This window comes from Hyperolius riggenbachi, chromosome 10 (assembly GCF_040937935.1).
Source record: "Hyperolius riggenbachi isolate aHypRig1 chromosome 10, aHypRig1.pri, whole genome shotgun sequence".
In the NCBI taxonomy this organism is placed as follows: Eukaryota; Metazoa; Chordata; class Amphibia; order Anura; family Hyperoliidae; genus Hyperolius; species Hyperolius riggenbachi.
Genome location: NC_090655.1, coordinates 289,081,738 through 289,106,100, shown reverse-complemented (window position 1 = coordinate 289,106,100; position 24,363 = coordinate 289,081,738). Strand labels below are relative to the sequence as shown.

The window sequence follows — 24,363 nt, the reverse complement described above, 5'->3', positions numbered from 1 at the left end:
TGTTGGCGAGTATGACTGCTGTGTCTTTTCCTGCATCTTTTCCTGTAGTCTGCATGAAATGAGAATAATGATATTGATACTAGCTTATGGAAGTGAACAGCCTCCTATTCCTGGGATATACTTTACGACGTAGCCCCCACCCCACTTTCCAAAGTGTACAAAGTCCCAACTAGCTGTTTTTTGTGTTTCCTGCAAATAACAGCTTTTTATATATGTTCTCCTCTCTACTGGTCTTGTGATTGGACCAATGGGAAGCTGCCTCGAGGAGGATTCTCATAGGTCCAATCAAAGGACCAATGGGGGGCGGCCAGCAGCAAATTCAAAAATGTTTTTTTTACTGGGGGTGGGGCTCAGAAGCAGACAATGTCAGTCTCTGATGGTATGCGCCAAGCTGTGCTGGAGGAGGTACCTCTGTGTCACTAGTGGCGGGGCTCAGAAGCAGGCAATAACAGTGTCTCTGATGGTATGCGCCAAGCTGTGCTGGAGGAGGTTCCTCTGTGTCACTGGGGGCGGGGCTCAGAAGCAGGCAATAACAGTGTCTCTGATGGTATGCGCCAAGCTGTGCTGGAGGAGGTACCTCTGTGTCACTGGGGGCGGGGCTCAGAAGCAGACAATGTCAGTCTCTGATGGTATGCGCCAAGCTGTGCTGGAGGAGGTACCTCTGTGTCACTGGGGGCGGGGCTCAGAAGCAGGCAATAACAGTGTCTCTGATGGTATGCGCCAAGCTGTGCTGGAGGAGGTACCTCTGTGTCACTGGGGGCGGGGCTCAGAAGCAGGCAATAACAGTGTCTCTGATGGTATGCGCCAAGCTGTGCTGGAGGAGGTTCCTCTGTGTCACTGGGGGCGGGGCTCAGAAGCAGGCAATAACAGTGTCTCTGATGGTATGCGCCAAGCTGTGCTGGAGGAGGTACCTCTGTGTCACTGGGGGCGGGGCTCAGAAGCAGGCAATAACAGTGTCTCTGATGGTATGCGCCAAGCTGTGCTGGAGGAGGTACCTCTGTGTCACTGGGGGCGGGGCTCAGAAGCAGGCAATAACAGTGTCTCTGATGGTATGCGCCAAGCTGTGCTGGAGGAGGTACCTCTGTGTCACTGGGGGCGGGGCTCAGAAGCAGACAATGTCAGTCTCTGATGGTATGCGCCAAGCTGTGCTGGAGGAGGTACCTCTGTGTCACTGGGGGCGGGGCTCAGAAGCAGGCAATAACAGTGTCTCTGATGGTATGCGCCAAGCTGTGCTGGAGGAGGTACCTCTGTGTCACTGGGGGCGGGGCTCAGAAGCAGGCAATAACAGTGTCTCTGATGGTATGCGCCAAGCTGTGCTGGAGGAGGTACTTCTGTGTCACTGGGGACGGGGCTCAGAAGCAGACAATGTCAGTCTCTGATGGTATGGGCTATGCTGTGCTGGAAGAGCTACCACTGGGGGCGGGGCTCAGAAACAGGCAATAACAGTGTCTCTGATGGTATGCGTCAAGCTGTGCTGGAGGAGGTACCACTGTGTGACTGGGGGTGGGGCTCAGAAGCAGACAATGTCAGTCTCTGATGGTATGGGCTATGCTGTGCTGGAAGAGCTACCACTGTGAGACTGGGGGTGGGGCTCAGAATCAGGCGATGTCACTGTCTCTAATGGTATGTGCCATGCTGGAGGAGGTACCACTGTGTGTTTAGGGGCAGGGCTCAGAAGCAGGCAATAACAGTGTTGCTGATGGTATGTGCCAAGCTGTGCTGGAGGAGGTACCACTGTGTGACTGGGGGCGGGGCTCAGAAGCAGACAATGTCAGTCTCTGATGGTATGCGCCAAGCTGTGCTGGAGGAGGTACCACTGTGTGACTGGGGGCAGGGCTCAGAAGCAGACAATGTCAGTCTCTGATGGTATGCGCCAAGCTGTGCTGGAGGAGGTACCACTGTGTGACTGGGGGTGGGGCTCAGAAGCAGGCGATGTCACTGTCTCTAATGGTATGTGCCATGCTGGAGGAGGTACCACTGTGTGTTTAGGGGCAGGGCTCAGAAGCAGGCAATAACAGTGTTGCTGATGGTATGCGCCAAGCTGTGCTGGTTAGGATACTGATGTTGATAGACAACATCTTCAAACCCCCTAGAGCTACAGACAAGATGAGGCAACAATCATATCTCTGATATTCGTATGGCTCCATAAACAATTGAAATAAACCAGGAATAATACATAGACAGTGAAAACCATTATAACACAGCACTGAACTCGGGAGACAGAGGGATCAACTCTAGATGGCGATATCTATCCATACGTATAAATAGTGGGGGAACATTGTAGCGAATCTATCTATTGGGCTAATGGGTCTGGGACAGGTTGCATACAGGGCCGGATTTGTACTCTTTTCCGCCCAAGGCAACTGTCAGCAGCCGCCCCTCTTCATTATAGGTAGCCTGATGACCCCTCCCCTCTCCCTTCAGTATAGGTAGCCAGATGACCCCTCCCCTCTTCCTTCATTATAGGTAGCCAGATGACCCCTCCCCTCCAGTATAGGTAGCCAGATGACCCCTCCCCTCCAGTATAGGTAGCCAGATGACCTCTCCCCTCTCCCTTCATTATAAGTAGCCAGATGACCCCTCCCCTCCAATATAGGTAGCCCGATGACCCCTCCCCTCTCCCTTCAGTATAGGTAGCCAGATGACCCCTCCCCTCTCCCTTCATTATAGGTAGCCAGATGACCCCTCCCCTCTCCCTTCATTATAGGTAGCCAGATGACCCCTCCCCTCCAATATAGGTAGCCAGATGACTCCTCCCCCTTCCCTCCAGTATAGGTAGCCTGATGACTCCTCCCCCTTCCCTCCAGCATAGGTAGCCTGATGACTCCCTCCCTCCCTCCAGTATAGGTAGCCCACTGACCCTTCTCTCGAATATAAGCAGCCAGATGACCCCCCCACCTCCAGTATAGGAAGCCACATAGACCACCCCCCCTCCAGTTTAGATAGCCTGATGACCTTATTTCCCTCCAGTATAGGCACCCTGATGACCCTTTCCCCTAGTATAAGAATCCAGATGACCCTTCTGTATAGATAGCTTGATCACCCCCACCTTCCCCTTCAGTATAGGTAGCCAAGTGACCCCCCCCCCCCAAGGTTATCATGCTGCCCACCCACCCTTGATCCTGTGGTGCCCTAGGTCATGACCTATGTGGCCTTGGCTTAAATTCGGCCCTGGTTACACATCCTAACATTTTTTAGTGATAAAGGGCCTAAAAAGGCTTCTGGGGGTTTAGCACAACATGTAAACCAGTTGGGTTTGAAGATTCAAAGGAACCCGAGGTAAGATATGAAGGCTGCCATATTTATTTCCGGTTAAACAATACCAGTTGCCCGGCAGTCCTGCTGATCTTTCTGGTTAATAGGGTCTAAATCACACACCTGAAACAAGCATGCAGCTAATCTTGTTAGACTTGTCATAGACATCTGATCTGCATGCTTGTTCAGGGTCTGTGGCTTAAAGTATAATGCTGGGTTTACACCATACAATTTTCTGTTAGATTTTTCTGTTAAGGTGCGTACACGCGCACTACGGCCGCCAACGACTTGTCCATCAGACCCTCCTGCTGGGCGGACTTTCAGGCAACAGTAGCGCGTGTGTACGCGCTGTCGGCGGACTGATAAGGCTGGTTCTGCGTACACACGCGCTACTGTCGCCTGAAAGTCCGCCCAGCGGGAGGGTCTGATGGACTCGTTGTTGGCGGCCGTAGTGCGTGTACGCACCTTTAAGCCCAATCTACACGATACGATTCTTTGTACGATTCTATTTACAATCCGATTAAATCCAACATGTCCGATAGGGATTCGATTTGCCATTGCAAAACAATGGCAAATCGAATTGAATCGAATCCCGATCAATCATGTCGGTTTTAATCGAATCGTAAATAGAATCGTAATCGAATCGTACAAAGAATCGTATCGTGTAGATGGGGCTTAAGATTTTCTGTTACATTTTCTGTTAGAATGCATAATTAGATTATTTTCTGTAGAGAATGGTCATTATCCCTGGTGCATTGTCTTCTGGTTAGCTGGACCTGGACCAGGCTATTTTTTACAATTAAGGCCACTGCAGCTTTAATAGCTCCCTTTAGTGCCACACAACTCAGCACACAAATTATTTTTTCCCCCTTTTCTTGCCACCAACAGAGTTTTCTGTTGGTGGCATCTAATTTCTGCTGAATCTTTTTTATTATTATTATTAATTTAAATGCTGCTTTTTTTTTTTTTTAAATAAAATTGTCTATTGTTTTCCCCTAACCCTCCCTGCCTTCCCCCCCGAGAGCCAATCAGTGTGATCGGCTCTCCTAGGCATCAGCCTATGAGAGGCTATCATTTTATAAGCCACTCGAGGGGACAGCTCAGTGACAGAGGCGTCCCCGTACAGCACTGCAGGCGATTGCGGCTAGCAGGCTGAACATGGAGCTCTGCATCTCGGCAGGGAACAATCACGCATGCGCGCGAGCATTCCCTGCTAATCTCCACCCCCCAGGACTTGACACCAATCTGCATTACGTGGTCCTGGGGGAGCCACCTTGCGGCCGCCGATCGGCGTTAGGCGGTCGTAAGGTGATTAAGTAGTATATAAATTGCTGGTGCTGTGTTGGGAGACACTCCTGATGAAGGAATCCACCCGTAACATGTAGTGTGTGAGATGCTATAAAACTGAACGCAAGTTCAAGTCAGTGGAGTGCCTCTTTGTAATTGTTGTAATACACAGTGTGGCAGCAGGAGTGGTGCACCTGCTTGGAGGAAAGGCACCGGCTACAGCTCTCCATTACAGGATTCAGCTGTTCTGTGGTCCAGAAGGATTTTGTTTGCCAGCCAGGCAATGTGAATTATTTAAAAAGAAATAAAACACATCAGCCTCCATATCCCTCTCACCTTGGGTTCCCTTTAACCATTTTTGCCTTTTGGACATGACTTTCACGTCCAAAAGGCTGCTGGTCTGCTGCTGCGCGTGTATGCGCATGCCGGCGTGCTCCCGTGCCGCCCCCCCGGTAGCCCGGAGATCAATGAATGGGAACATTGTTCCCATTCATTGATCTAAGTCCCCGGTAGAAAAAACGACGGCTTCTTTTCAGAGGCCGCGGTCTTTCTGAGAAAAAAAAAAATCACGTCGTCCTTGTAGTTCCTGTGAGCGAGCATGCTCACTCACAGGATAGAAAAACAAAAACCTCACTGTGGCCATCTTGTGGCCAAATAGTAAAACTACATGCACATACATTTTTATTACATAAAGACACAAACTACATTTCAAATTAACGGTTTACCTCCCACACCCAAAAAATACCCAAATAAAATTAACTAAAAATAAATAAATTACAATTTAAAAAAAAACAGTTATCTAAGGGTCTGAACTTTTTAATATGCATGTTAAAAGGGTATACAACTAATATTTTTTTAATATATTATAAGCTTGTAAATAGTGATGGACACAAAACTAAAAAAAATGCACCTTTATTTCCAAATAAAATATTGGCGCCATACATTATGATAGGGACATCATTTAAATGGTGTAATAATCGTGACAAATGTGCATATAAAATATGTAGGTTTTAATTATGGTAGCATGTATTATTTTAAAACTATAATGGCCGAAAACGGAGAAATAATTTTTTCCTTTTTTTTCTTAATATTCCTGTTAAAATGCATTTAGAAAAAAATAATTCTTAGCAAAATGTACCACCCAAAGAAAGCCTAATTGGTGGCGGAAAAACAAGATATAGATCAATTCATTGTGATAAGTAGTGATAAAGTTATTGGCGAATAAATGGGAGGAGAAAATTGCTCGGATGCATGAGATGAAAAACGACTGAAGGCTAAAGTGGTGAAGTCCCAAAAATTTTAAAATTTAAAACGCACACAAATAAGAAGTACATTTATTACAGAGTAAAATGAGCCATCAATAATTTTTTTCCTATGTTGCTGTCACTTACAGTAAGTAGTAGAAGTCTGACATTACCAACAGATTTTGGACTAGCCCATCTTCTCAAGGAGGGGGGCTCAGGGATTTCTTTATTTTCTAAAAGCACTTAGTGAATGGCAGTTGCTCCGTCCAACTGCCAAAATAGTGTGCAGCGAGCAGTGAGGATGGCCAGCATCTTTGTATTAATCATTTTCCGGGAATGTCTTTATAAAGAATGAAGGCCATGCTGAGAATCCCCCAAGAAGAGATGGACTAGCCCAAAACCTGTCAGTGTTGTCAGATTTCTACTACCTGCTGTAAGTGACAGCAACATAGGAGAAAAGTCATTTATGGCTCATTATACTCTGGAAGAAATGTACAGAAATTTCTTTGTATGGGTTTTAAAATTTAAGATTTTTGCGACAGTTCCTCTTTAAGTAGAGATGACCCAAGTGGTTGAAGGTCTTTCTAGACAGTAATGCTACAAGGTTACCCTTAAAGCAGATCCGAGATGAAAAACTAACTATAACAAGTAACTTGTCTATATATCTTATCTACAGTTTAGATGGTTTACACAGCAAATCTAGCTGCAAACAGTTTTAATAGAAAATGATTATTTCTTCCTGTGATACAATGACAGCAGCCATGTTGTTTGTACACATTACACAGAGGCAGGCTTATCTGTATCTTGAGCAAAAAAACATAACCCCCCTCCTGCTCCCTCCTCCCCTCTGCCTCTGAAATCTCTGGCTAGTAACACCTCATCCTCCTCCTGCCCAGACATAGCTCCCATGAGCCCTTGCTACTGCCAAGGCTCTCTGAAAACCTGTGGGCGTGGCTTATTTAGTTTATAGGGAATTAGAGTATTAAAACAAAAAAGTATTTGGCTTGAGGAATGCCCTATAAACAATAGGAAAGGAACACAATTATGCAATGAGTAAAAGTTCACCTCGGATCCACTTTAGTGGGCTTTTCCTCATATCCAGGATGTTTTGCTTTATCATTTCCTTCCTAAATCCACTGAGATATGTTCATGACATATACTGTAATCAGGCCTCCACACTCCTCTTTCACCCCCTTTTAATTGTAATACAGTTTTTTGTGGACCAGAAGACAAATGACCACTTTAGGCCTCGGGGGGTTTGTAGTCCTTGGTGATCCAAGCCTGGTTCATTTTGATGAATGTGAGTCGATCCACGTTGTTAGTGGGCAGATGGGTTCGCTTCTCATTAACAAAACGTCCTTCTGCACGAAATGTTCCTTCAGAGAGTATGCTGGATGCCGGGCAAGAGAGAATCTCTATGGCATATTGTGCCAGCTCAGGCCAGGTGTCTAACTTGGACACCCAATAGTCCAGGGGGTCCTTAGTGCTGAGACTGTCCACATCCCCTATGTACCCCATGTAGCCATTTATCTGGCTGTCGAGGCGCTGCCTGTGTGAGCTGTGAAATGTTGGGACTGACTGCTGCGTCTGGAAAAACAGATGGAAGTTGTCAATGAGGCCACCACTGATGTTTGGGTTCCTCCTTTCAGGCATGGCAGTATCAGAGGCACAGGGATCATCACGAAGGGACACCTGGCTGAGACCATCTGGAAAAGCGGACATTAGGTTTATCCTTAGCAGCTCTGCAAGCTGCCGCATTTTACTTTCCCTCTGTGACGGTGGCAGGAACTCAGACATTTTCTGCTTGTATCTGGGATCTAAGAAGGTGGAAAGCCAATAGTTATCATTTTCCTTGATGGCCTGAATCTTTGGGTCTTTACGCAGGCATTGCAGCATGAACATTCCCATTTTCCTCAAATTCTCTGCTGCAGAGGACCCCAAGTCTTCAGTGTCACTGAGGACAACATTGTCCTCCACAGCCTCTCCCCAGCCACGCACAAGAGTCTGGGAGGCATGGAAACCCCCACTGGAAGACTGCACCGTTTCCTCCTCCTCACCTACAGCACCCAAAAGCTCCTCCTCCTCCTCATACATATCCTCTGCTTCCTGCTGACCACGCATTACGGCGCTCGAGGCGGAAGGCAAGTTTCCTTGCTGGGCCTGAGAAAGCAACGTGTCCTCATCTTCACCTTGTTGTGTTTCCAGTGCCCGGTCAATTATGCCACGAAGTGTGTGATCTAGGAGGAACAGCAATGGGATGGTAACACTCATACTCACACTATTAGAGTTGACCATGTTGGTGGCCTCTTCAAATGGGGACAAGATGGAGCAAGCATCCTTTATATCCAGCCACTGTCCTAGAGAAAAAAATCCCAGGTCTCCAGAGACGGTCCTTGTTTCATATTCGTACAAGTAGTCATTAATAGCGCGTTGTTGCTGGTGAAGCCTCTGCAGCATGGCCAAGGTTGAGTTCCAGCGGGTGGGGTCGTCACAAATAAGGCGTTTAGCAGGAAGATTGTTCTGTCGCTGAAAGTCTTTTAATCGAGCTGAGGCCGTGTACGATCTGAGAAAGTGTCCACACACCCTTCTGGCCTGCCGTAGCACCTCTTGGAAGCTGGGAAACTTATTTATGAACCGCTGAACAACCAAGTGGAGCACATGGGCCAAGCAAGGCACATGTGTAAGTTTCCCAAGCTGAAGGGCACCCAAGAGGTTGCAGTCATTATCACACACCACCTTGCCCGGTGTTAAGTGTCGTGGGTTCAGCCACCTTTCTGACTGTGCGCACAGAGCTGAGAGTAGCTCTGGTCCAGTGAGGTTCTTATTCCCCAAGTACACGAGCTGCAGGACAGCAGAGCAGCGCTTTGCCTGGGATGATCCGAAGGTTCTGGGATGCTGTTGCTGGACTGTTATGAGCCCAGAAGATGACGTCAGTGATGAGGGGGGAAAAGTAGGGTTGCTGGTGATGGTCCCAGAGGTGGACCAAAGTCGTGGTGGTGACATGAGCTCCAGCGGTGTGCCTGGTCCTGCATTCCTCCCAGCTGCCAGGAGAGTCACCCAGTGGGCAGTGAAGGAAACATAGCGCCTCTGACCATCTTTACTCGACCAAGCGTCTGTGGTCAGATGTACCTTCCTACTAATGGCATGGTTAAGAGATGCCATTACATTATGCTGCACATGCCTATAGAGGGCTGGAATGGCCTTGTCAGCAAAATACCGGCAGCTAGGTACCTGCCACTGTGGTGTTCCAATGGCAACAAATTCCCGAAAGGACAATGTGTCTACCAGGTGTAAAGGTATCAGCTGCAGTGCCAGAAGTTTTGCCAAGCTGGAAGTCAGAGCCTGGGCAGTAGGATGGTGAGGGGGCCAAGTCCTCTGCTCTAGAGACTGCATGGTGGATGATGGAGACTCCATAAGATGCTGACGCCTCCTTTTCCTGCTGCTATCCATGGCCCCCTGATGAGGCTCCTCCCTGGTGGTGGAGGATGCGGAGGGTGCAGCTGCTGAAGGAGGAGCCCTGTTCTGTTGCTGCTCCCACTGGGCTTTGTGGCGCAGATCCATATGCCTCCTCATAGCGGTGGTGCCGAGATGTGTCGCCCGTCTTCCACGGCTGATCTGCTGCTGGCAAAGGTTGCAGATTGCAATACTATGGTCAATGCTGGACAATGTAAAAAAGGCCCAGACTGCTGAAGACCGGAAAGTCGGACTGCTGGTGACGGTGGTGGCCTGTTGCCATGGTAGCGTGCCATCAGACTGTGTGATGGGACGGCTGCTGTCTCCAGTCCTCTGTGTTGTGCCCTTGCCCGGACTCCTCCTTATTCTGTGCTCCGCCTCTTCCTCTGAGCTTCCTTCCTCCTCCCCCAAAGTTGGTGTCCAGGGATGGTCTGATGGATCATGCTCCAGACCTCCGTCACTGCTGGCGGGATCCTCCAGGTGGCGTCTAATATATTTTCCATCTATGGGGAAGAACAATTATTATATTATTATTGTGGAACATTTCATTCATTTTTAAACATGTAGATCACTAAAAATTAGTTTACTTAAAATGTGACTGTCCACATAACAGAGGGAAGGAATACAGCCACTTCTAACTTCACAGAATGGTGCAGAATTACCAGATTTTTCGGACTACTGCATAAGACGCTCCGGACTATAAAACGCACCTAGGTTTACAGGGCAAAAAAAATATATATACTAAACCTGGTGTGTCCATGGTCCAGGGACGTCTTGTAGAAGCTCTCCCCCCAATTTTCTTGTCCACCTCCTGTCCCCTCTTGTATCCTCCTCCTGTCCCCCCTTGTGTCCTCCTCCTGTCCCCCCTTGTGTCCTCCTCCTGTCATCCTTTGTGTCCTCCTCCTGTCATCCATTGTGGTCTCCTCCTGTCATCCATTGTGGTCTCCTCCTGTCCTCCCTTGTGTCCTCCTCCTGTTCCCCATTGTGGCCTCCTCCTGTTCCCCATTGTGGCCTCCTCCTGTTCCCCATTGTGGCCTCCTCCTGTTCCCCATTGTGGCCTCTTCTTGTCCCCTCTTGTTGCCTCCTCCTGCCCCCTCCCTGTTTCCTCCTCCTGTCCCCCTTTGTGTCCTCCTCCTCTCTTGTGTTTTCCTTCTGTCCCCTGTTGTGCCCTCCTCCTGTCCCTCCTTGTGCCCTCCTTTTGCCCTGCTCCTGTCCCCCCCTTGTGGCCTCCTCCTGTCCCCTCTTGTTGCCTCCTGCTGCCTCCTCCTGCCCCCCTCCCTGTTGCCTCCTCCTGCCCCCCTCACTGTTGCCTCCTCCTGTCCCCTCTTGTGTTTTCCTTCTGTTCCCTGTTGTGGCCTCCTCCTGTCCCCCTCTTTTGCCCTCCTCCTGTCCCTCCTTGTGCCCTCCTTTTGCCCTGCTCCTGTCCCCCCCTTGTGGCCTCCTCTTGTCCCTCCTTGTGGCCTCCTCCTGTCTCCGCTTGTGTCCTCTTCCTGTCCCCTCTTGTTGCCTCCTCCTGCCCCCCTCCGTTGCCTCCTCCTGCACCCCTCCCTGTTTCCTCCTCCTGTCCCCTCTTGTGTTTTCCTTCTGTCCCCTGTTGTGCCCTCCTCCTGTCCCTCCTTGTGCCCTCCTTTTGCCCTTCTCCTGTCCCCCCCTTGTGACCTCCTGTTTTCCCTCCTTGTGTCCTCCTCCTGTCCCTCCTTGTGGCCTCCTCCTGGTATCCGTGGCTATCACTGACCTCACCCGATTCCCGCAATATCAGCTGCTGTCCCCCTCTGTGTGGCTGAGGTCCTCCTGCTCTCTTCCATTCCCCCTGCACTGGTATCATTCACCTGGTCCTTGGAGTCCGTGGGATCAGCCCCTTGTCTCTCTCACTCCTTCCCCCTAGTGCTGATCGCATCTGTAATGATCCGACCAGGAAATACCGGCACTGGGGGGGAAGGAGTGAGCGAGACAAGCAGCTGATCCCGCAGGGCTCTAAGGATGAGGTGAGTGATGCCCGTGGCTTCCGCTACTTAATTACATTACAAGGGTGGAGGAAGAGTGCAGGAGGACACCGGAAGACACCGTGCGGACGTCAGGCACACGGAGGGGAGAGCAGCTGATACTGCAGGCATAGGGTCAGGTGAGTGATACCCATGGCTGATTTCTTTACACAGGGAGAGCGCAGTTCTCTAACTCTGAACCACGCATACGCCGGCCTCATGACTTCAGGCCGAATTCGCCAATTAATGGTGCTGCTAACAGGACCGGGAGAGAAGCCAGGAGGACATCGGGGGACCTCGCGGCCTACTGTGGGCTGGAGGAAGGCATACATATGTAATCAATGGCGAGAGACTTGGGCACAGGATACAGCCGATATACGGCTCACCCGGCTGCTGCACAAGTTCCCGGCCGCGTTAAATACTATTCCCCCTCCAGGTCCACGTGGATAGTGGGGAATGGTATAATTAGGCTTGCAGCTATAAGTGGAGTCTGAATTATAGTGTTCTAAAATGTAACTCCTGCTCCATCTTCTGGCGGCGCCGAAGTTACTCAGTAATTCCTATTATGGCCTATGGTGGTGCCGGCTGCGCCCAAATCTCCTGCGCTGAACATAACTGCTCCGGGAGGTAGCCCCAGGTAAGTACCAATTGTGATTTTTTTTAACCTGCTCAGTATCACTTTAAAGGATATCACAGCCCAAAGGCTATGCTAAAATACATTAATTATTATTATTATTATTTTTTATTTATATAGCGCCAACATCTTCCGTAGCGCTGTACATAGTACAAACAAATAATGGGGAACAAATATACATGAGACGTAAAAGACACTGTACAGTCATGGCATTGAATAGTAGAAATACAGATACATACATAGTTGATGTGTAGTTGGTAGATGTGCATATGGTAAAATAACAGCAGTATGAGAAACACTAGGAGGAGGTCCCTGCCCTTGCGGGCTTACAATCTAGAGGGTAGTGGGGAGGAAACAACAGGGAAGGAAACACAGGGGTTAGTGGGCGAGCCAGTGTGCCTTCAGTGCTGCCTATAGAAAATTATAGGCTTGTCTGAACAGGGGTGTTTTCAGAGTACGTTTGAAGGTTTCCAGACTTGTGGCATGCGAAGAGAATGAAAAGCACATACCGCTTCCCTCGCTCCCAGCCGTCGGCCCCCGCTCGTCTCCTACAGCTGCCGGTACCGGCCAACTCTCCTGACCTTTTCCCGGACATACTGCACTGCACATGCGCAGCGTGTCCTATAGTTTTCCCTTCTGCCGTCGCATGATGACGGCAGAAGTATGGGCCCTCCCCCGTCTCCTCCCTTCCCAGCGTGTGCCCTCCACTAATAAAGCTAGTGTGAGATGCAGAAGTATGGACACTCCCCCGCCTCCTCCCTTCCTAGCGTGTGCGCTCCAGTAATAAAGCTAGTGTGACAGTCAGAAGTATGGACACTGCCCCACCTCCTCCCTTCCCAGCGTCTGCTGCACTAATAAAGCTAGCGTGACATGCAGAAGTATGGGCCCTCCCCTGCCTCCTCCCTTCCCAGCGTGTGCGATCCACTAATAAAGCTAGTGTGAGATGCAGAAGTATGGGCACACCCCACCTCCTCCCTTCCCAGCGTGTGCGCTCCACAAATAAAGCTAGCGTGACATGCAGAAGTATGGACACTCCCCCACCTCCTCCCTTCCCAGCATGTGCGCTCCACTAATAAAGCTAGTGTGAGATGCAGAAGTATGGACACTCCCCCGCCTCCTCCTTCCCAGCGTGTGTGCTCCACTAATAAAGCTAGCGTGAGATGCAGAAGTATGGACACTCCCCCGTCTCCTCCTTCCCAGCATGTGCCCTCCACTAATAAAGCTAGCGTGAGATGCAGAAGTATGGACACTCCCCCACCTCCTCCCTTCCCAGAGTGTGCGCTCCAGTAATAAAGCTAGCGTGAGATGCAGAAGTATGGACACTCCCCCGCCTCCTCCCTTCCTAGCGTGTGCGCTCCAGTAATAAAGCTAGTGTGAGATGCAGAAGTATGGGCACTCCCCCACCTCCTCCCTTCCCAGCGTGTGCGCTCCACTAATAAAGCTAGCGTGAGATGCAGAAGTATGGACACTCCCCCACCTCCTCCCTTCCCAGCGTGTGCGCTCCACTAATAAAGCTAGCGTGACATGCAGAAGTATGGACACTCCCCCACCTCCTCCCTTCCCAGAGTGTGCGCTCCAGTAATAAAGCTAGCGTGAGATGCAGAAGTATGTACACTCCCCCGCCTCCTCCCTTCCTAGCGTGTGCGCTCCAGTAATAAAGCTAGTGTGAGATGCAGAAGTATGGGCACTCCCCCACCTCCTCCCTTCCCAGCGTGTGCGCTCCACTAATAAAGCTAGCGTGAGATGCAGAAGTATGGACACTCCCCCACCTCCTCCCTTCCCAGCGTGTGCGCTCCACTAATAAAGCTAGCGTGAGATGCAGAAGTATGGACACTCCCCCGCCTCCTCCCTTCCCAGCGTGTGCGCTCCACTAATAAAGCTAGCGTGAGATGCAGAAGTATGGACACTCCCCCGCCTCCTCCCTTCCCAGCGTGTGCGCTCCACTAATAAAGCTAGCGTGAGATGCAGAAGTATGGACACTCCCCCGCCTCCTCCCTTCCCAGCGTGTGCGCTCCACTAATAAAGCTAGCGTGGCATGCAGAAGTATGGACACTCCCCCGCCTCCTCCCTTCCCAGCGTGTGCCCTCCACTAATAAAGCTAGCGTGAGATGCAGAAGTATGGACACTCCCCCGCCTCCTCCCTTCCCAGCGTGTGCGCTCCACTAATAAAGCTAGCGTGAGATGCAGAAGTATGGACACTCCCCCGTCTCCTCCTTCCCAGCGTGTGCCCTCCACTAATAAAGCTAGCGTGAGATGCAGAAGTATGGGCCCTCCCCCGCCTCCTCCCTTCCCAGCGTGTGCGCTCCACTAATAAAGCTAGCGTGAGATGCAGAAGTATGGACACTCCCCCGCTTTCTCCCTTCCCAGCGTGTGCGCTCCACTAATAAAGCTAGCGTTACATGCAGAAGTATGGACACTCCCCCGCCTCCTCCCTTCCCAGCGTGTGCGCTCCACTAATAAAGCTAGCGTGAGATGCAGAAGTATGGACACTCCCCCGTCTCCTCCTTCCCAGCGTGTGCCCTCCACTATTAAAACTAGCGTGAGATGCAGAAGTATGGACACTCCCCCGCCTCCTCCCTTCCCAGCGTGTGCACTCCACTAATAAAGCTAGAGTGAGATGCAGAAGTGTGGACACTCCCCCGCGTCCTCCTTCCCAGCATGTGCGCTCCAGTAATAAAGCTAGCGTGACATGCAGAAGTATGGACACTCCCCCACCTCCTCCCTTCCCAGAGTGTGCGCTCCACTAATAAAGCTAGCGTTACATGCAGAAGTATGGACACTCCCCCGCCTCCTCCCTTCCCAGCGTGTGCGCTCCACTAATAAAGCTAGTGTGAGATGCAGAAGTATGGACACTCCCCCGCCTCCTCCCTTCCCAGCGTGTGCGCTCAAGTAATAAAGCTAGTGTGAGATGCAGAAGTATGGGCCCTCTCCCGCCTCCTCCCTTCCCAGAGTGTGCGCTCCACTAATAAAGCTAGCGGGACATGCAGAAGTATGGACACTCCCCCGCCTCCTCCCTTCCCAGCGTGTGCACTCCACTAATAAAGCTAGTGTGAGATGCATTAGTATGGGCCCTCCCCGCCTCCTCCCTTCCCAGCGTGTGCGCTCCAGTAATAAAGCTAGTGTGAGATGCAGAAGTATGGGCCCTCCCCCGCCTCCTCCCTTCCCAGCGTGTGCGCTCCACTAATAAAGCTAGCGTGAGATGCAGAAGTACGGGCACTCCCCCACCTCCTCCCTTCCCAGCGTGTGCGCTCCACTAATAAAGCTAGCGTGAGATGCAGAAGTATGGACACTCCCCCGCCTCCTCCCTTCCCAGCGTGTACGCTCCACTAATAAAGCTAGCGTGAGATGCAGAAGTATGGACACTCCCCCGTCTCCTCCTTCCCAGCGTGTGCCCTCCACTAATAAAGCTAGCGTGAGATGCAGAAGTATGGACACTCCCCCACCTCCTCCCTTCCAAGCGTGTGCGCTCCACTAATAAAGCTAGCATGACATGCAGAATCATGGACACTCCCCCGCCTCCTCCCTTCCCAGCGTGTGCGCTCCACTAATAAAGCTAGCGGGACATGCAGAAGTATGGACACTCCCCCGCCTCCTCCCTTCCCAGCGTGTGCGCTCCACTAATAAAGCTAACGTGAGATGCAGAAGTATGGACACTCCCCCGTCTCCTCCTTCCCAGCGTGTGCCCTCCACTAATAAAGCTAGCGTGAGATGCAGAAGTATGGACACTCCCCCGCCTCCTCCCTTCCCAGCGTGTGCACTCCAGTAATAAAGCTAGCGTGAGATGCAGAAGTATGGGCACTCCCCCGCCTCCTCCCTTCCTAGTGTGTGCGCTCCAGTAATAAAGCTAGTGTGAGATGCAGAAGTATGGGCACTCCCCCACCTCCTCCCTTCCCAGCGTGTGCGCTCCACTAATAAAGCTAGCGTGAGATGCAGAAGTATGGACACTCCCCCGCCTCCTCCCTTCCCAGCGTGTGCGCTCCACTAATGAAGCTAGCGTGAGATGCAGAAGTATGGACACTCCCCCGTCTCCTCCTTCCCAGCGTGTGCCCTCCACTAATAAAGCTAGCGTGAGATGCAGAAGTATGGACACTCCCCCACCTCCTCCCTTCCCAGCGTGTGCGCTCCACTAATAAAGCTAGCATGACAAGCAGAATTATGGGCACTCCCCCACCTCCTCCCTTCCCAGCGTGTGCGCTCCACTAATAAAGCTAGCGTGAGATGCAGAAGTATGGACACTCCCCCGCCTTCTCCCTTCCCAGCGTGTGCGCTCCACTAATAAAGCTAGCGTGAGATGCAGAAGTATGGACACTCCCCCGCCTCCTCCCTTCCCAGCGTGTGCGCTCCACTAATAAAGCTAGCGTGAGATGCAGAAGTATGGACACTCCCCCGTCTCCTCCTTCCCAGCGTGTGCCCTCCACTAATAAAGCTAGCGTGAGATGCAGAAGTATGGACACTCCCCCACCTCCTCCCTTCCCAACGTGTGCGCTCCACTAATAAAGCTAGCATGACATGCAGAATTATGGACACTCCCCCGCCTCCTCCCTTCCCAGCGTGTGCGCTCCACTAATAAAGCTAGCGGGACATGCAGAAGTATGGACACTCCCCCACCTCCTCCCTTCCCAGCGTGTGCGCTCCACTAATAAAGCTAACGTGAGATGCAGAAGTATGGACACTCCCCCGTCTCCTCCTTCCCAGCGTGTGCCCTCCACTAATAAAGCTAGCGTGAGATGCAGAAGTATGGACACTCCCCCGCCTCCTCCCTTCCCAGCGTGTGCACTCCACTAATAAAGCTAGAGTGAGATGCAGAAGTGTGGACACTCCCCCGCCTCCTCCTTCCCAGCATGTGCGCTCCAGTAATAAAGCTAGCGTGACATGCAGAAGTATGGACACTCCCCCACCTCCTCCCTTCCCAGAGTGTGCGCTCCACTAATAAAGCTAGCGTTACATGCAGAAGTATGGACACTCCCCCGCCTCCTCCCTTTCCAGCGTGTGCGCTCCACTAATAAAGCTAGCGTGAGATGCAGAAGTATGGACACTCCCCCGCCTCCTCCCTTCCCAGCGTGTGCGCTCCAGTAATAAAGCTAGTGTGAGATGCAGAAGTATGGACACTCCCCCGCCTCCTCCCTTCCCAGCGTGTGCACTCCACTAATAAAGCTAGTGTGAGATGCAGAAGTATGGGCCCTCCCCCGCCTCCTCCCTTCCCAGAGTGTGCGCTCCACTAATAAAGCTAGCGGGACATGCAGAAGTATGGACACTCCCCCGCCTCCTCCCTTCCCAGCGTGTGCGCTTCACTAATAAAGCTAGCGTGAGATGCAGAAGTATGGACACTCCCCCGCCTCCTCCCTTCCCAGCGTGTGCGCTCCACTAATAAAGCTAGCGTGAGATGCAGAAGTATGGACACTCCCCCGCCTCCTCCCTTCCCAGCGTGTGCGCTCCAGTAATAAAGCTAGTGTGAGATGCAGAAGTATGGACACTCCCCCGTCTCCTGCCTTCCCAGCGTGTGCACTCCACTAATAAAGCTAGTGTGAGATGCAGAAGTATGGGCCCTCCCCCGCCTCCTCCCTTCCCAGCGTGTGCGCTCCAGTAATAAAGCTAGTGTGAGATGCAGAAGTATGGGCCCTCCCCCGCCTCCTCCCTTCCCAGCGTGTGCGCTCCACTAATAAAGCTAGCGTGAGATGCAGAAGTATGGGCACTCCCCCACCTCCTCCCTTCCCAGTGTGTGCGCTCCACTAATAAAGCTAGCATGACATGCAGAATTATGGACACTCCCCCGCCTCCTCCCTTCCCAGCGTGTGCGCTCCACTAATAAAGCTAGCGTGAGATGCAGAAGTATGGACACTCCCCCGCCTCCTCCCTTCCCAGCGTGTGCGCTCCACTAATAAAGCTAGCGTTACATGCAGAAGTATGGACACTCCCCCGCCTCCTCCCTTCCCAGAGTGTGCGCTCCACTAATAAAGCTAGTGTGAGATGCAGAAGTATGGACACTCCCCCACCTCCTCCCTTCCCAGCGTGTGCCCTCCACTAATAAAGCTAATGTGAGATGCAGAAGTATGGACACTCCCCCGCCTCCTCCCTTCCCAGCGTGTGCGCTCCACTAATAAAGCTAGCGTGAGATGCAGAAGTATGGACACTCCCCCGTCTCCTCCTTCCCAGCGTGTGCCCTCCACTAATAAAGCTAGCGTGAGATGCAGAAGTATGGACACTCCCCCACCTCCTCCCTTCCCAGCGTGTGCGCTCCACTAATAAAGCTAGCATGACATGCAGAATTATGGGCACTCCCCCACCTCCTCCCTTCCCAGCGTGTGCGCTCCACTAATAAAGCTAGCGTGAGATGCAGAAGTATGGACACTCCCCCGCCTTCTCCCTTCCCAGCGTGTGCGCTCCACTAATAAAGCTAGCGTGAGATGCAGAAGTATGGACACTCCCCCGCCTCCTCCCTTCCCAGCGTGTGCCCTCCACTAATAAAGCTAGCGTGAGATGCAGAAGTATGGACACTCCCCCGTCTCCTCCTTCCCAGCGTGTGCCCTCCACTAATAAAGCTAGCGTGAGATGCAGAAGTATGGACACTCCCCCGCCTCCTCCCTTCCCAGCGTGTGCGCTCCACTAATAAAGCTAGCATGACATGCAGAATTATGGACACTCCCCCGCCTCCTCCCTTCCCAGCGTGTGCGCTCCACTAATAAAGCTAGCGGGACATGCAGAAGTATGGACACTCCCCCACCTCCTCCCTTCCCAGCGTGTGCGCTCCACTAATAAAGCTAACGTGAGATGCAGAAGTATGGACACTCCCCCGTCTCCTCCTTCCCAGCGTGTGCCCTCCACTAATAAAGCTAGCGTGAGATGCAGAAGTATGGACACTCCCCCGCCTCCTCCCTTCCCAGCGTGTGCACTCCACTAATAAAGCTAGAGTGAGATGCAGAAGTGTGGACACTCCCCCGCCTCCTCCTTCCCAGCATGTGCGCTCCAGTAATAAAGCTAGCGTGACATGCAGAAGTATGGACACTCCCCCACCTCCTCCCTTCCCAGAGTGTGCGCTCCACTAATAAAGCTAGCGTTACATGCAGAAGTATGGACACTCCCCCGCCTCCTCCCTTTCCAGCGTGTGCGCTCCACTAATAAAGCTAGCGTGAGATGCAGAAGTATGGACACTCCCCCGCCTCCTCCCTTCCCAGCGTGTGCGCTCCAGTAATAAAGCTAGTGTGAGATGCAGAATTATGGACACTCCCCCGCCTCCTCCCTTCCCAGCGTGTGCACTCCACTAATAAAGCTAGTGTGAGATGCAGAAGTATGGGCCCTCCCCCGCCTCCTCCCTTCCCAGAGTGTGCGCTCCACTAATAAAGCTAGCGGGACATGCAGAAGTATGGACACTCCCCCGCCTCCTCCCTTCCCAGCGTGTGCGCTTCACTAATAAAGCTAGCGTGAGATGCAGAAGTATGGACACTCCCCCGCCTCCTCCCTTCCCAGCATGTGCGCTCCACTAATAAAGCTAGCGTGAGATGCAGAAGTATGGACACTCCTCCGCCTCCTCCCTTCCCAGCGTGTGCGCTCCAGTAATAAAGCTAGTGTGAGATGCAGAAGTATGGACACTCCCCCGTCTCCTGCCTTCCCAGCGTGTGCACTCCACTAATAAAGCTAGTGTGAGATGCAGAAGTATGGGCCCTCCCCCGCCTCCTCCCTTCCCAGCGTGTGCGCTCCAGTAATAAAGCTAGTGTGAGATGCAGAAGTATGGGCCCTCCCCCGCCTCCTCCCTTCCCAGCGTGTGCGCTCCACTAATAAAGCTAGCGTGAGATGCAGAAGTATGGGCACTCCCCCACCTCCTCCCTTCCCAGTGTGTGCGCTCCACTAATAAAGCTAGCATGACATGCAGAATTATGGACACTCCCCCGCCTCCTCCCTTCCCAGCGTGTGCGCTCCACTAATAAAGCTAGCGTGAGATGCAGAAGTATGGACACTCCCCCGCCTCCTCCCTTCCCAGCGTGTGCGCTCCACTAATAAAGCTAGCGTTACATGCAGAAGTATGGACACTCCCCCGCCTCCTCCCTTCCCAGAGTGTGCGCTCCACTAATAAAGCTAGTGTGAGATGCAGAAGTATGGACACTCCCCCACCTCCTCCCTTCCCAGCGTGTGCCCTCCACTAATAAAGCTAATGTGAGATGCAGAAGTATGGACACTCCCCCGCCTCCTCCTTCCCAGTGTGTGCGCTCCACTAATAAAGCTAGCATGACATGCAGAATTATGGACACTCCCCCGCCTCCTCCCTTCCCAGCGTGTGCGCTCCACTAATGAAGCTAGCATGACATGCAGAATTATGGACACTCCTCCGCCTCCTCCCTTCCCAGCGTGTGCGCTCCACTAATAAAGCTAGCGTGAGATGCAGAAGTATGGACACTCCCCCGCCTCCTCCTTCCCAGCGTGTGCCCTCCACTAATAAAGCTAGCGTGAGATGCAGAAGTTTGGACACTCCCCCACCTCCTCCCTTCCCAGCGTGTGCGCTCCACTAATAAAGCTAGCGTGACATGCAGAAGTATGGACACTCCCCCGCCTCCTCCTTCCCAGCGTGTGCCCTCCACTAATAAAGCTAGCGTGAGATGCAGAAGTATGGACACTCCCCCACCTCCTCCTTCCCAGCGTGTGCGCTCCAGTAATAAAGCTAGCGTGAGATGCAAAAGTATGGGCACTCCCCCGCCTCCTCCCTTCCCAGCATGTGCGCTCCACTAATAAAGCTAGCAGGACATGCTAGCCGGAGTAGCGCTGGGAGCGGCGATTTGGAGAGAGTGGGGAGGAGGAGCATCTTTTGGAGCTTTTGTACATAGATGCAATGACATCTATGTAATGCAGCACATACATCGCCACATTTATATAAGCATGTGCAAATATGCTTAGAAGGTGTCCGTGCTGTATAAATACATAATAATAATATGGTAGGGCATTAAACTATGATTATGGTAGGATTAGAGTGTGAGTTCCTCTGAGGACAGTCAGTGACATGACTATGTACTCTGTAATGTGCTGCAGAAGTTGTCAGTGCTATATAAATGCATAATAATAATATGGTAGGGCATTAGACTATGACTATGGTAGGATTAGATTGTGAGCTCCTCTGAGGACAGTCAGTGACATGACTATGTACTCTGTAATGTGCTGCAGGAGATGTCAGTGCTATATAAATACATGATAATAATATGGTAGGACATTACACTATGACTATGGTAGGATTAGAGTGTGAGCTCCTCTGAGGACAGTCAGTCACATGACTATGTACCCTGTAATGTGCTGCAGAAGATGTCAGTGCTATATAAATACATGATAATAATATGGTAGGACATTACACTATGACTATGGTAGGATTAGAGTGTGAGTTCCTCTGAGGACAGTCAGTGACATGACTATGTACTCTGTAATGTGCTGCAGGAGATGTCAGTGCTATATAAATACATAATAATAATATGGTAGGACATTAGACTATGACTATGGTAGGATTAGACTGTGAGCTCCTCTGAGGACAGTCAGTGACATGACTATGTACTCTGTAATGTGCTGCAGGAGATGTCAGTGCTATATAAATACATAATAATAATATGGTAGGACATTAGACTATGACTATGGTAGGATTAGAGTGTGAGTTCCTCTGAGGACAGTCAGTGACATGACTATGTACTCTGTAATGTGCTGCAGAAGATGTCAGTGCTATATAAATACATAATAATAATATGGTAGGACATTAAACTATAATTATGGTAGGATTAGAGTGTGAGCTCCTCTGAGGACAGTCAGTGACATGACTATGTACTCTGTACAGTGCTGCAGAACGTGTCAGTGCTATATAAATACATAATAATGATAATTACTTACCTGTGCTGATATCAGCAGAGACATCTTGTTTATTTGTCCTCCTCATGTCACCCCTCACACAAGTCTCTTCCTCCTCTTTACTTTGCAATCAGTGAGGACTCCTTCCTAGGTGTAGAGAATGATGATGTATAATATGTGAGGATATTAATAATCTGGGAGATATATCACATCACAGTCTGGAGCCTCTTGTGTCCCCAGTCCCACCTTCCTGATAATGGTGGTGTGATGTTACTGTGGACAATCCTGGGAACTCTCCATCATGAAGTCATAATAGAGGTCCTGGCATCCCCCTCCTCCATGGGGAGATAATCAGTGACAATGTGACACCTTCTGGAGGATTAGGCTTCACCAGAGGGAAGAGATATCAGGAATCTTCTACAATGTATCTGCAATACTATCTTATTATGTACCTGCTGCCAGTTCCAGCAATGGCTTCTCCCGACTTCACCTCTACCACCCAACTTCCTGCCTGTGCCAAACGCTACTTCCTGCCTTGGTATAGCTGATATCACCATCTTGTGGACAACATGAGAACTGCAGACTCCTGTGCTTCTTGTCAGATCTCAGTTGTATCCTGTTTATCCCCTTTACTGACCATTACCAAGGACATGAATGTTTCCAAGGTAATAAAATCACAATCCACAGAACATGACAGACAATAAAAAGCATTACATTTGTTGGCCAGTTTCCAGTAGTGATGGGAATTCCGGCACTTCTCGGAGAATCGTCTCTTCTGAATCGGCTCCCATTAAAGAGCCGGCTCTTACGGCTCTCAATCGGCTCTTCATTAAATATCACTAGACAACACTCTGAATCGGAGTAAAAGCCCCGCCCCCGTCTCCATGACAGTTCTAGACTGCTTCTCTGATTGGGGCAATCCCTCCTGCTACTGCTCTGCTCCGCCCCATACACTCTTACAAGCTGCAAGAGGAGGACTACATCTCCCAGCATGCCTCAGCGCCCTTTATTACAGACCAAAGCAGAGCTGTTTGGGGCGGCTGAGGCATCGGCTCTTTGAAAACTGAGAACCGGCTCTAATTGTTCGCAGTAAAGAGCCGGCTCGTTCGCGAACAACCCATCACTAGTTTCCAGCATTTGAGAATACAACACACATTTTTTCTACATATAAAAGTGAAGAGACTCCCCATAGATATGGGTGGAAAAGTCCCACCCCACCTACCAACCCCTCAACACAACTGCCCTCTCCCACTGTGTGCCCCCCCCCCCCCCCCTTTCCCCAGGTAGCATCCTCTTAAGTAGCATCCTCTCAGGACAGTCAGTGACATGACTATGTATTAGGGCTGTGGAAACGGTACAAAACTCCACAGACTCCGACTCCTCAGGTTAGGATTCCACAAACTCCGACTCCTCTAATTTGCATATTACAATTTTGTTGATTGACAGTATGTAACATAAAATGCATCTCTTAACTGCCAACGCTTAGGAAATATAACTGAAGTGAGAGGGATATTGAGGCTGCCATATTTATTCCCTTTTTAACAATACCAGTTACCTGGCTATCTGGCTGATCTTCTGCCTCTAGACTAAAACTAGTCCTTGGTAAGAGTACTTGTAGAAGGTATAAACAGGAACAAAGAACGTCTATCAGGCCCTAGGCAATATAACTGTGGGTCAGGGCCGGTTTTAGTAACAGTGGGGTCCCAGGGCAAAATTAACCAGCCCCCCCCCCCCCCCCCCCCCAACCGAAAAGCAGCAGTAGGGACCCTTTGTTTTAGTCAAATTTCTCCCAGGACTCCTGAGCCATGGGCTGACACTCCATGGTTCTGTTGAAGACTCTGCAGGGTGCCTGGGGAGCAACAGTTAAGTTGAGGGGACACCTTGGGGGCCCTACAGGCTCTGGGGCCCTAGTGCAATTGCCCCCTTTGCCTCTATGGTAGCGCCGACCCTGCTGTGGGTACATGTTAGAGTGATGTGCAGGTACTCTGCAGGAGAATGAGGGGATTCTTCCTCTATTAAACATTCTTCATGCACAATCTGAACATGGATCAGGCCCTAGGCAATGTAACGGTGGGTATATGTAAGAGTGATGTGCAGGTACTCTGCAGGGGAATGAGGGGATTCTTCCTCTATTACTCATTCTTCATCCACAATCTGAGCATGGATCAGGCCCTAGGCAATGTAACTGTGGGTACATGTAAGAGTGATGTGCAGGTACTCTGCAGGAGAATGAGGGAATTCTTCCTCTGTTACATATTCTTCATGCACAATCTGAATGTGGATCAGGCCCTAGGCAATGTAACTGTGGTTAAATGTAAGAGTGATGTGCAGGTACTCTGCAGGAGAATAAGGGAATTCTTCCTCTATTACACATTCTTCATGCACAATCTGAACATGGATCAGGCCCTAGGCAATGTAGCTCTGGGTACATGTAAGAGTGATGTGCAGGTACTCTGCAGGAGAATGAGGGGATTCTTCCTCTATTAAACATTCTTCATGCACAATCTGAATGTGGATCAGGCCCTAGGCAATGTAACTGTGGGTACATGTAAGAGTGATGTGCAGGTACTCTGCAGGGGAATGAGGGGATTCTTCCTCTATTACACATTCTTCATGCACAATCTGAACATGGATCAGGCCCTAGGCAATGTAACTGTGGGTACATGTAAGAGTGATGTGCATGTACTCTGCAGGGGAA

The 24,363-nt window shown here is 50.9% G+C and overlaps 1 protein-coding gene across 2 annotated transcripts; it reads right to left on the bottom strand.

Moving 5' to 3' along the window:
- Positions 1-6,260: 6,260 nt before the first annotated feature.
- LOC137535569 (zinc finger BED domain-containing protein 6-like) lies at positions 6,261-22,500 on the bottom strand. Of its 2 annotated transcripts, none has more exons than XM_068257418.1 (3): positions 22,380-22,500; positions 21,708-21,812; positions 6,261-9,742 (listed from the first exon to the last, which is right to left on the bottom strand). In XM_068257418.1, exons 2-3 carry the CDS (start codon positions 21,751-21,753, stop codon positions 7,029-7,031), a joined length of 2,760 nt encoding a protein of 919 aa, XP_068113519.1. In that variant the 5' UTR covers positions 21,754-21,812; positions 22,380-22,500; the 3' UTR covers positions 6,261-7,028. The 2 variants fall into 2 exon arrangements, with proteins under 2 accessions (XP_068113519.1, XP_068113518.1); XM_068257417.1 differs by lacking the exon at positions 22,380-22,500 and adding an exon at positions 22,118-22,167.
- Positions 22,501-24,363: the final 1,863 nt, after the last annotated feature.

Excerpts from the sequence above, each read along its gene's own strand:
- LOC137535569 (XM_068257418.1), bottom strand. The coding sequence starts at position 21,753 with ATGAGGAGGACAAATAAACAAGATGTCTCTGCTGATATCAGCACAG. Across the intron at positions 9,743-21,707 it reads CTCTGCTGATATCAGCACAG|ATGGAAAATATATTAGACGC; the intron begins GTAAGTAATTAT and ends TCTTCCCCATAG.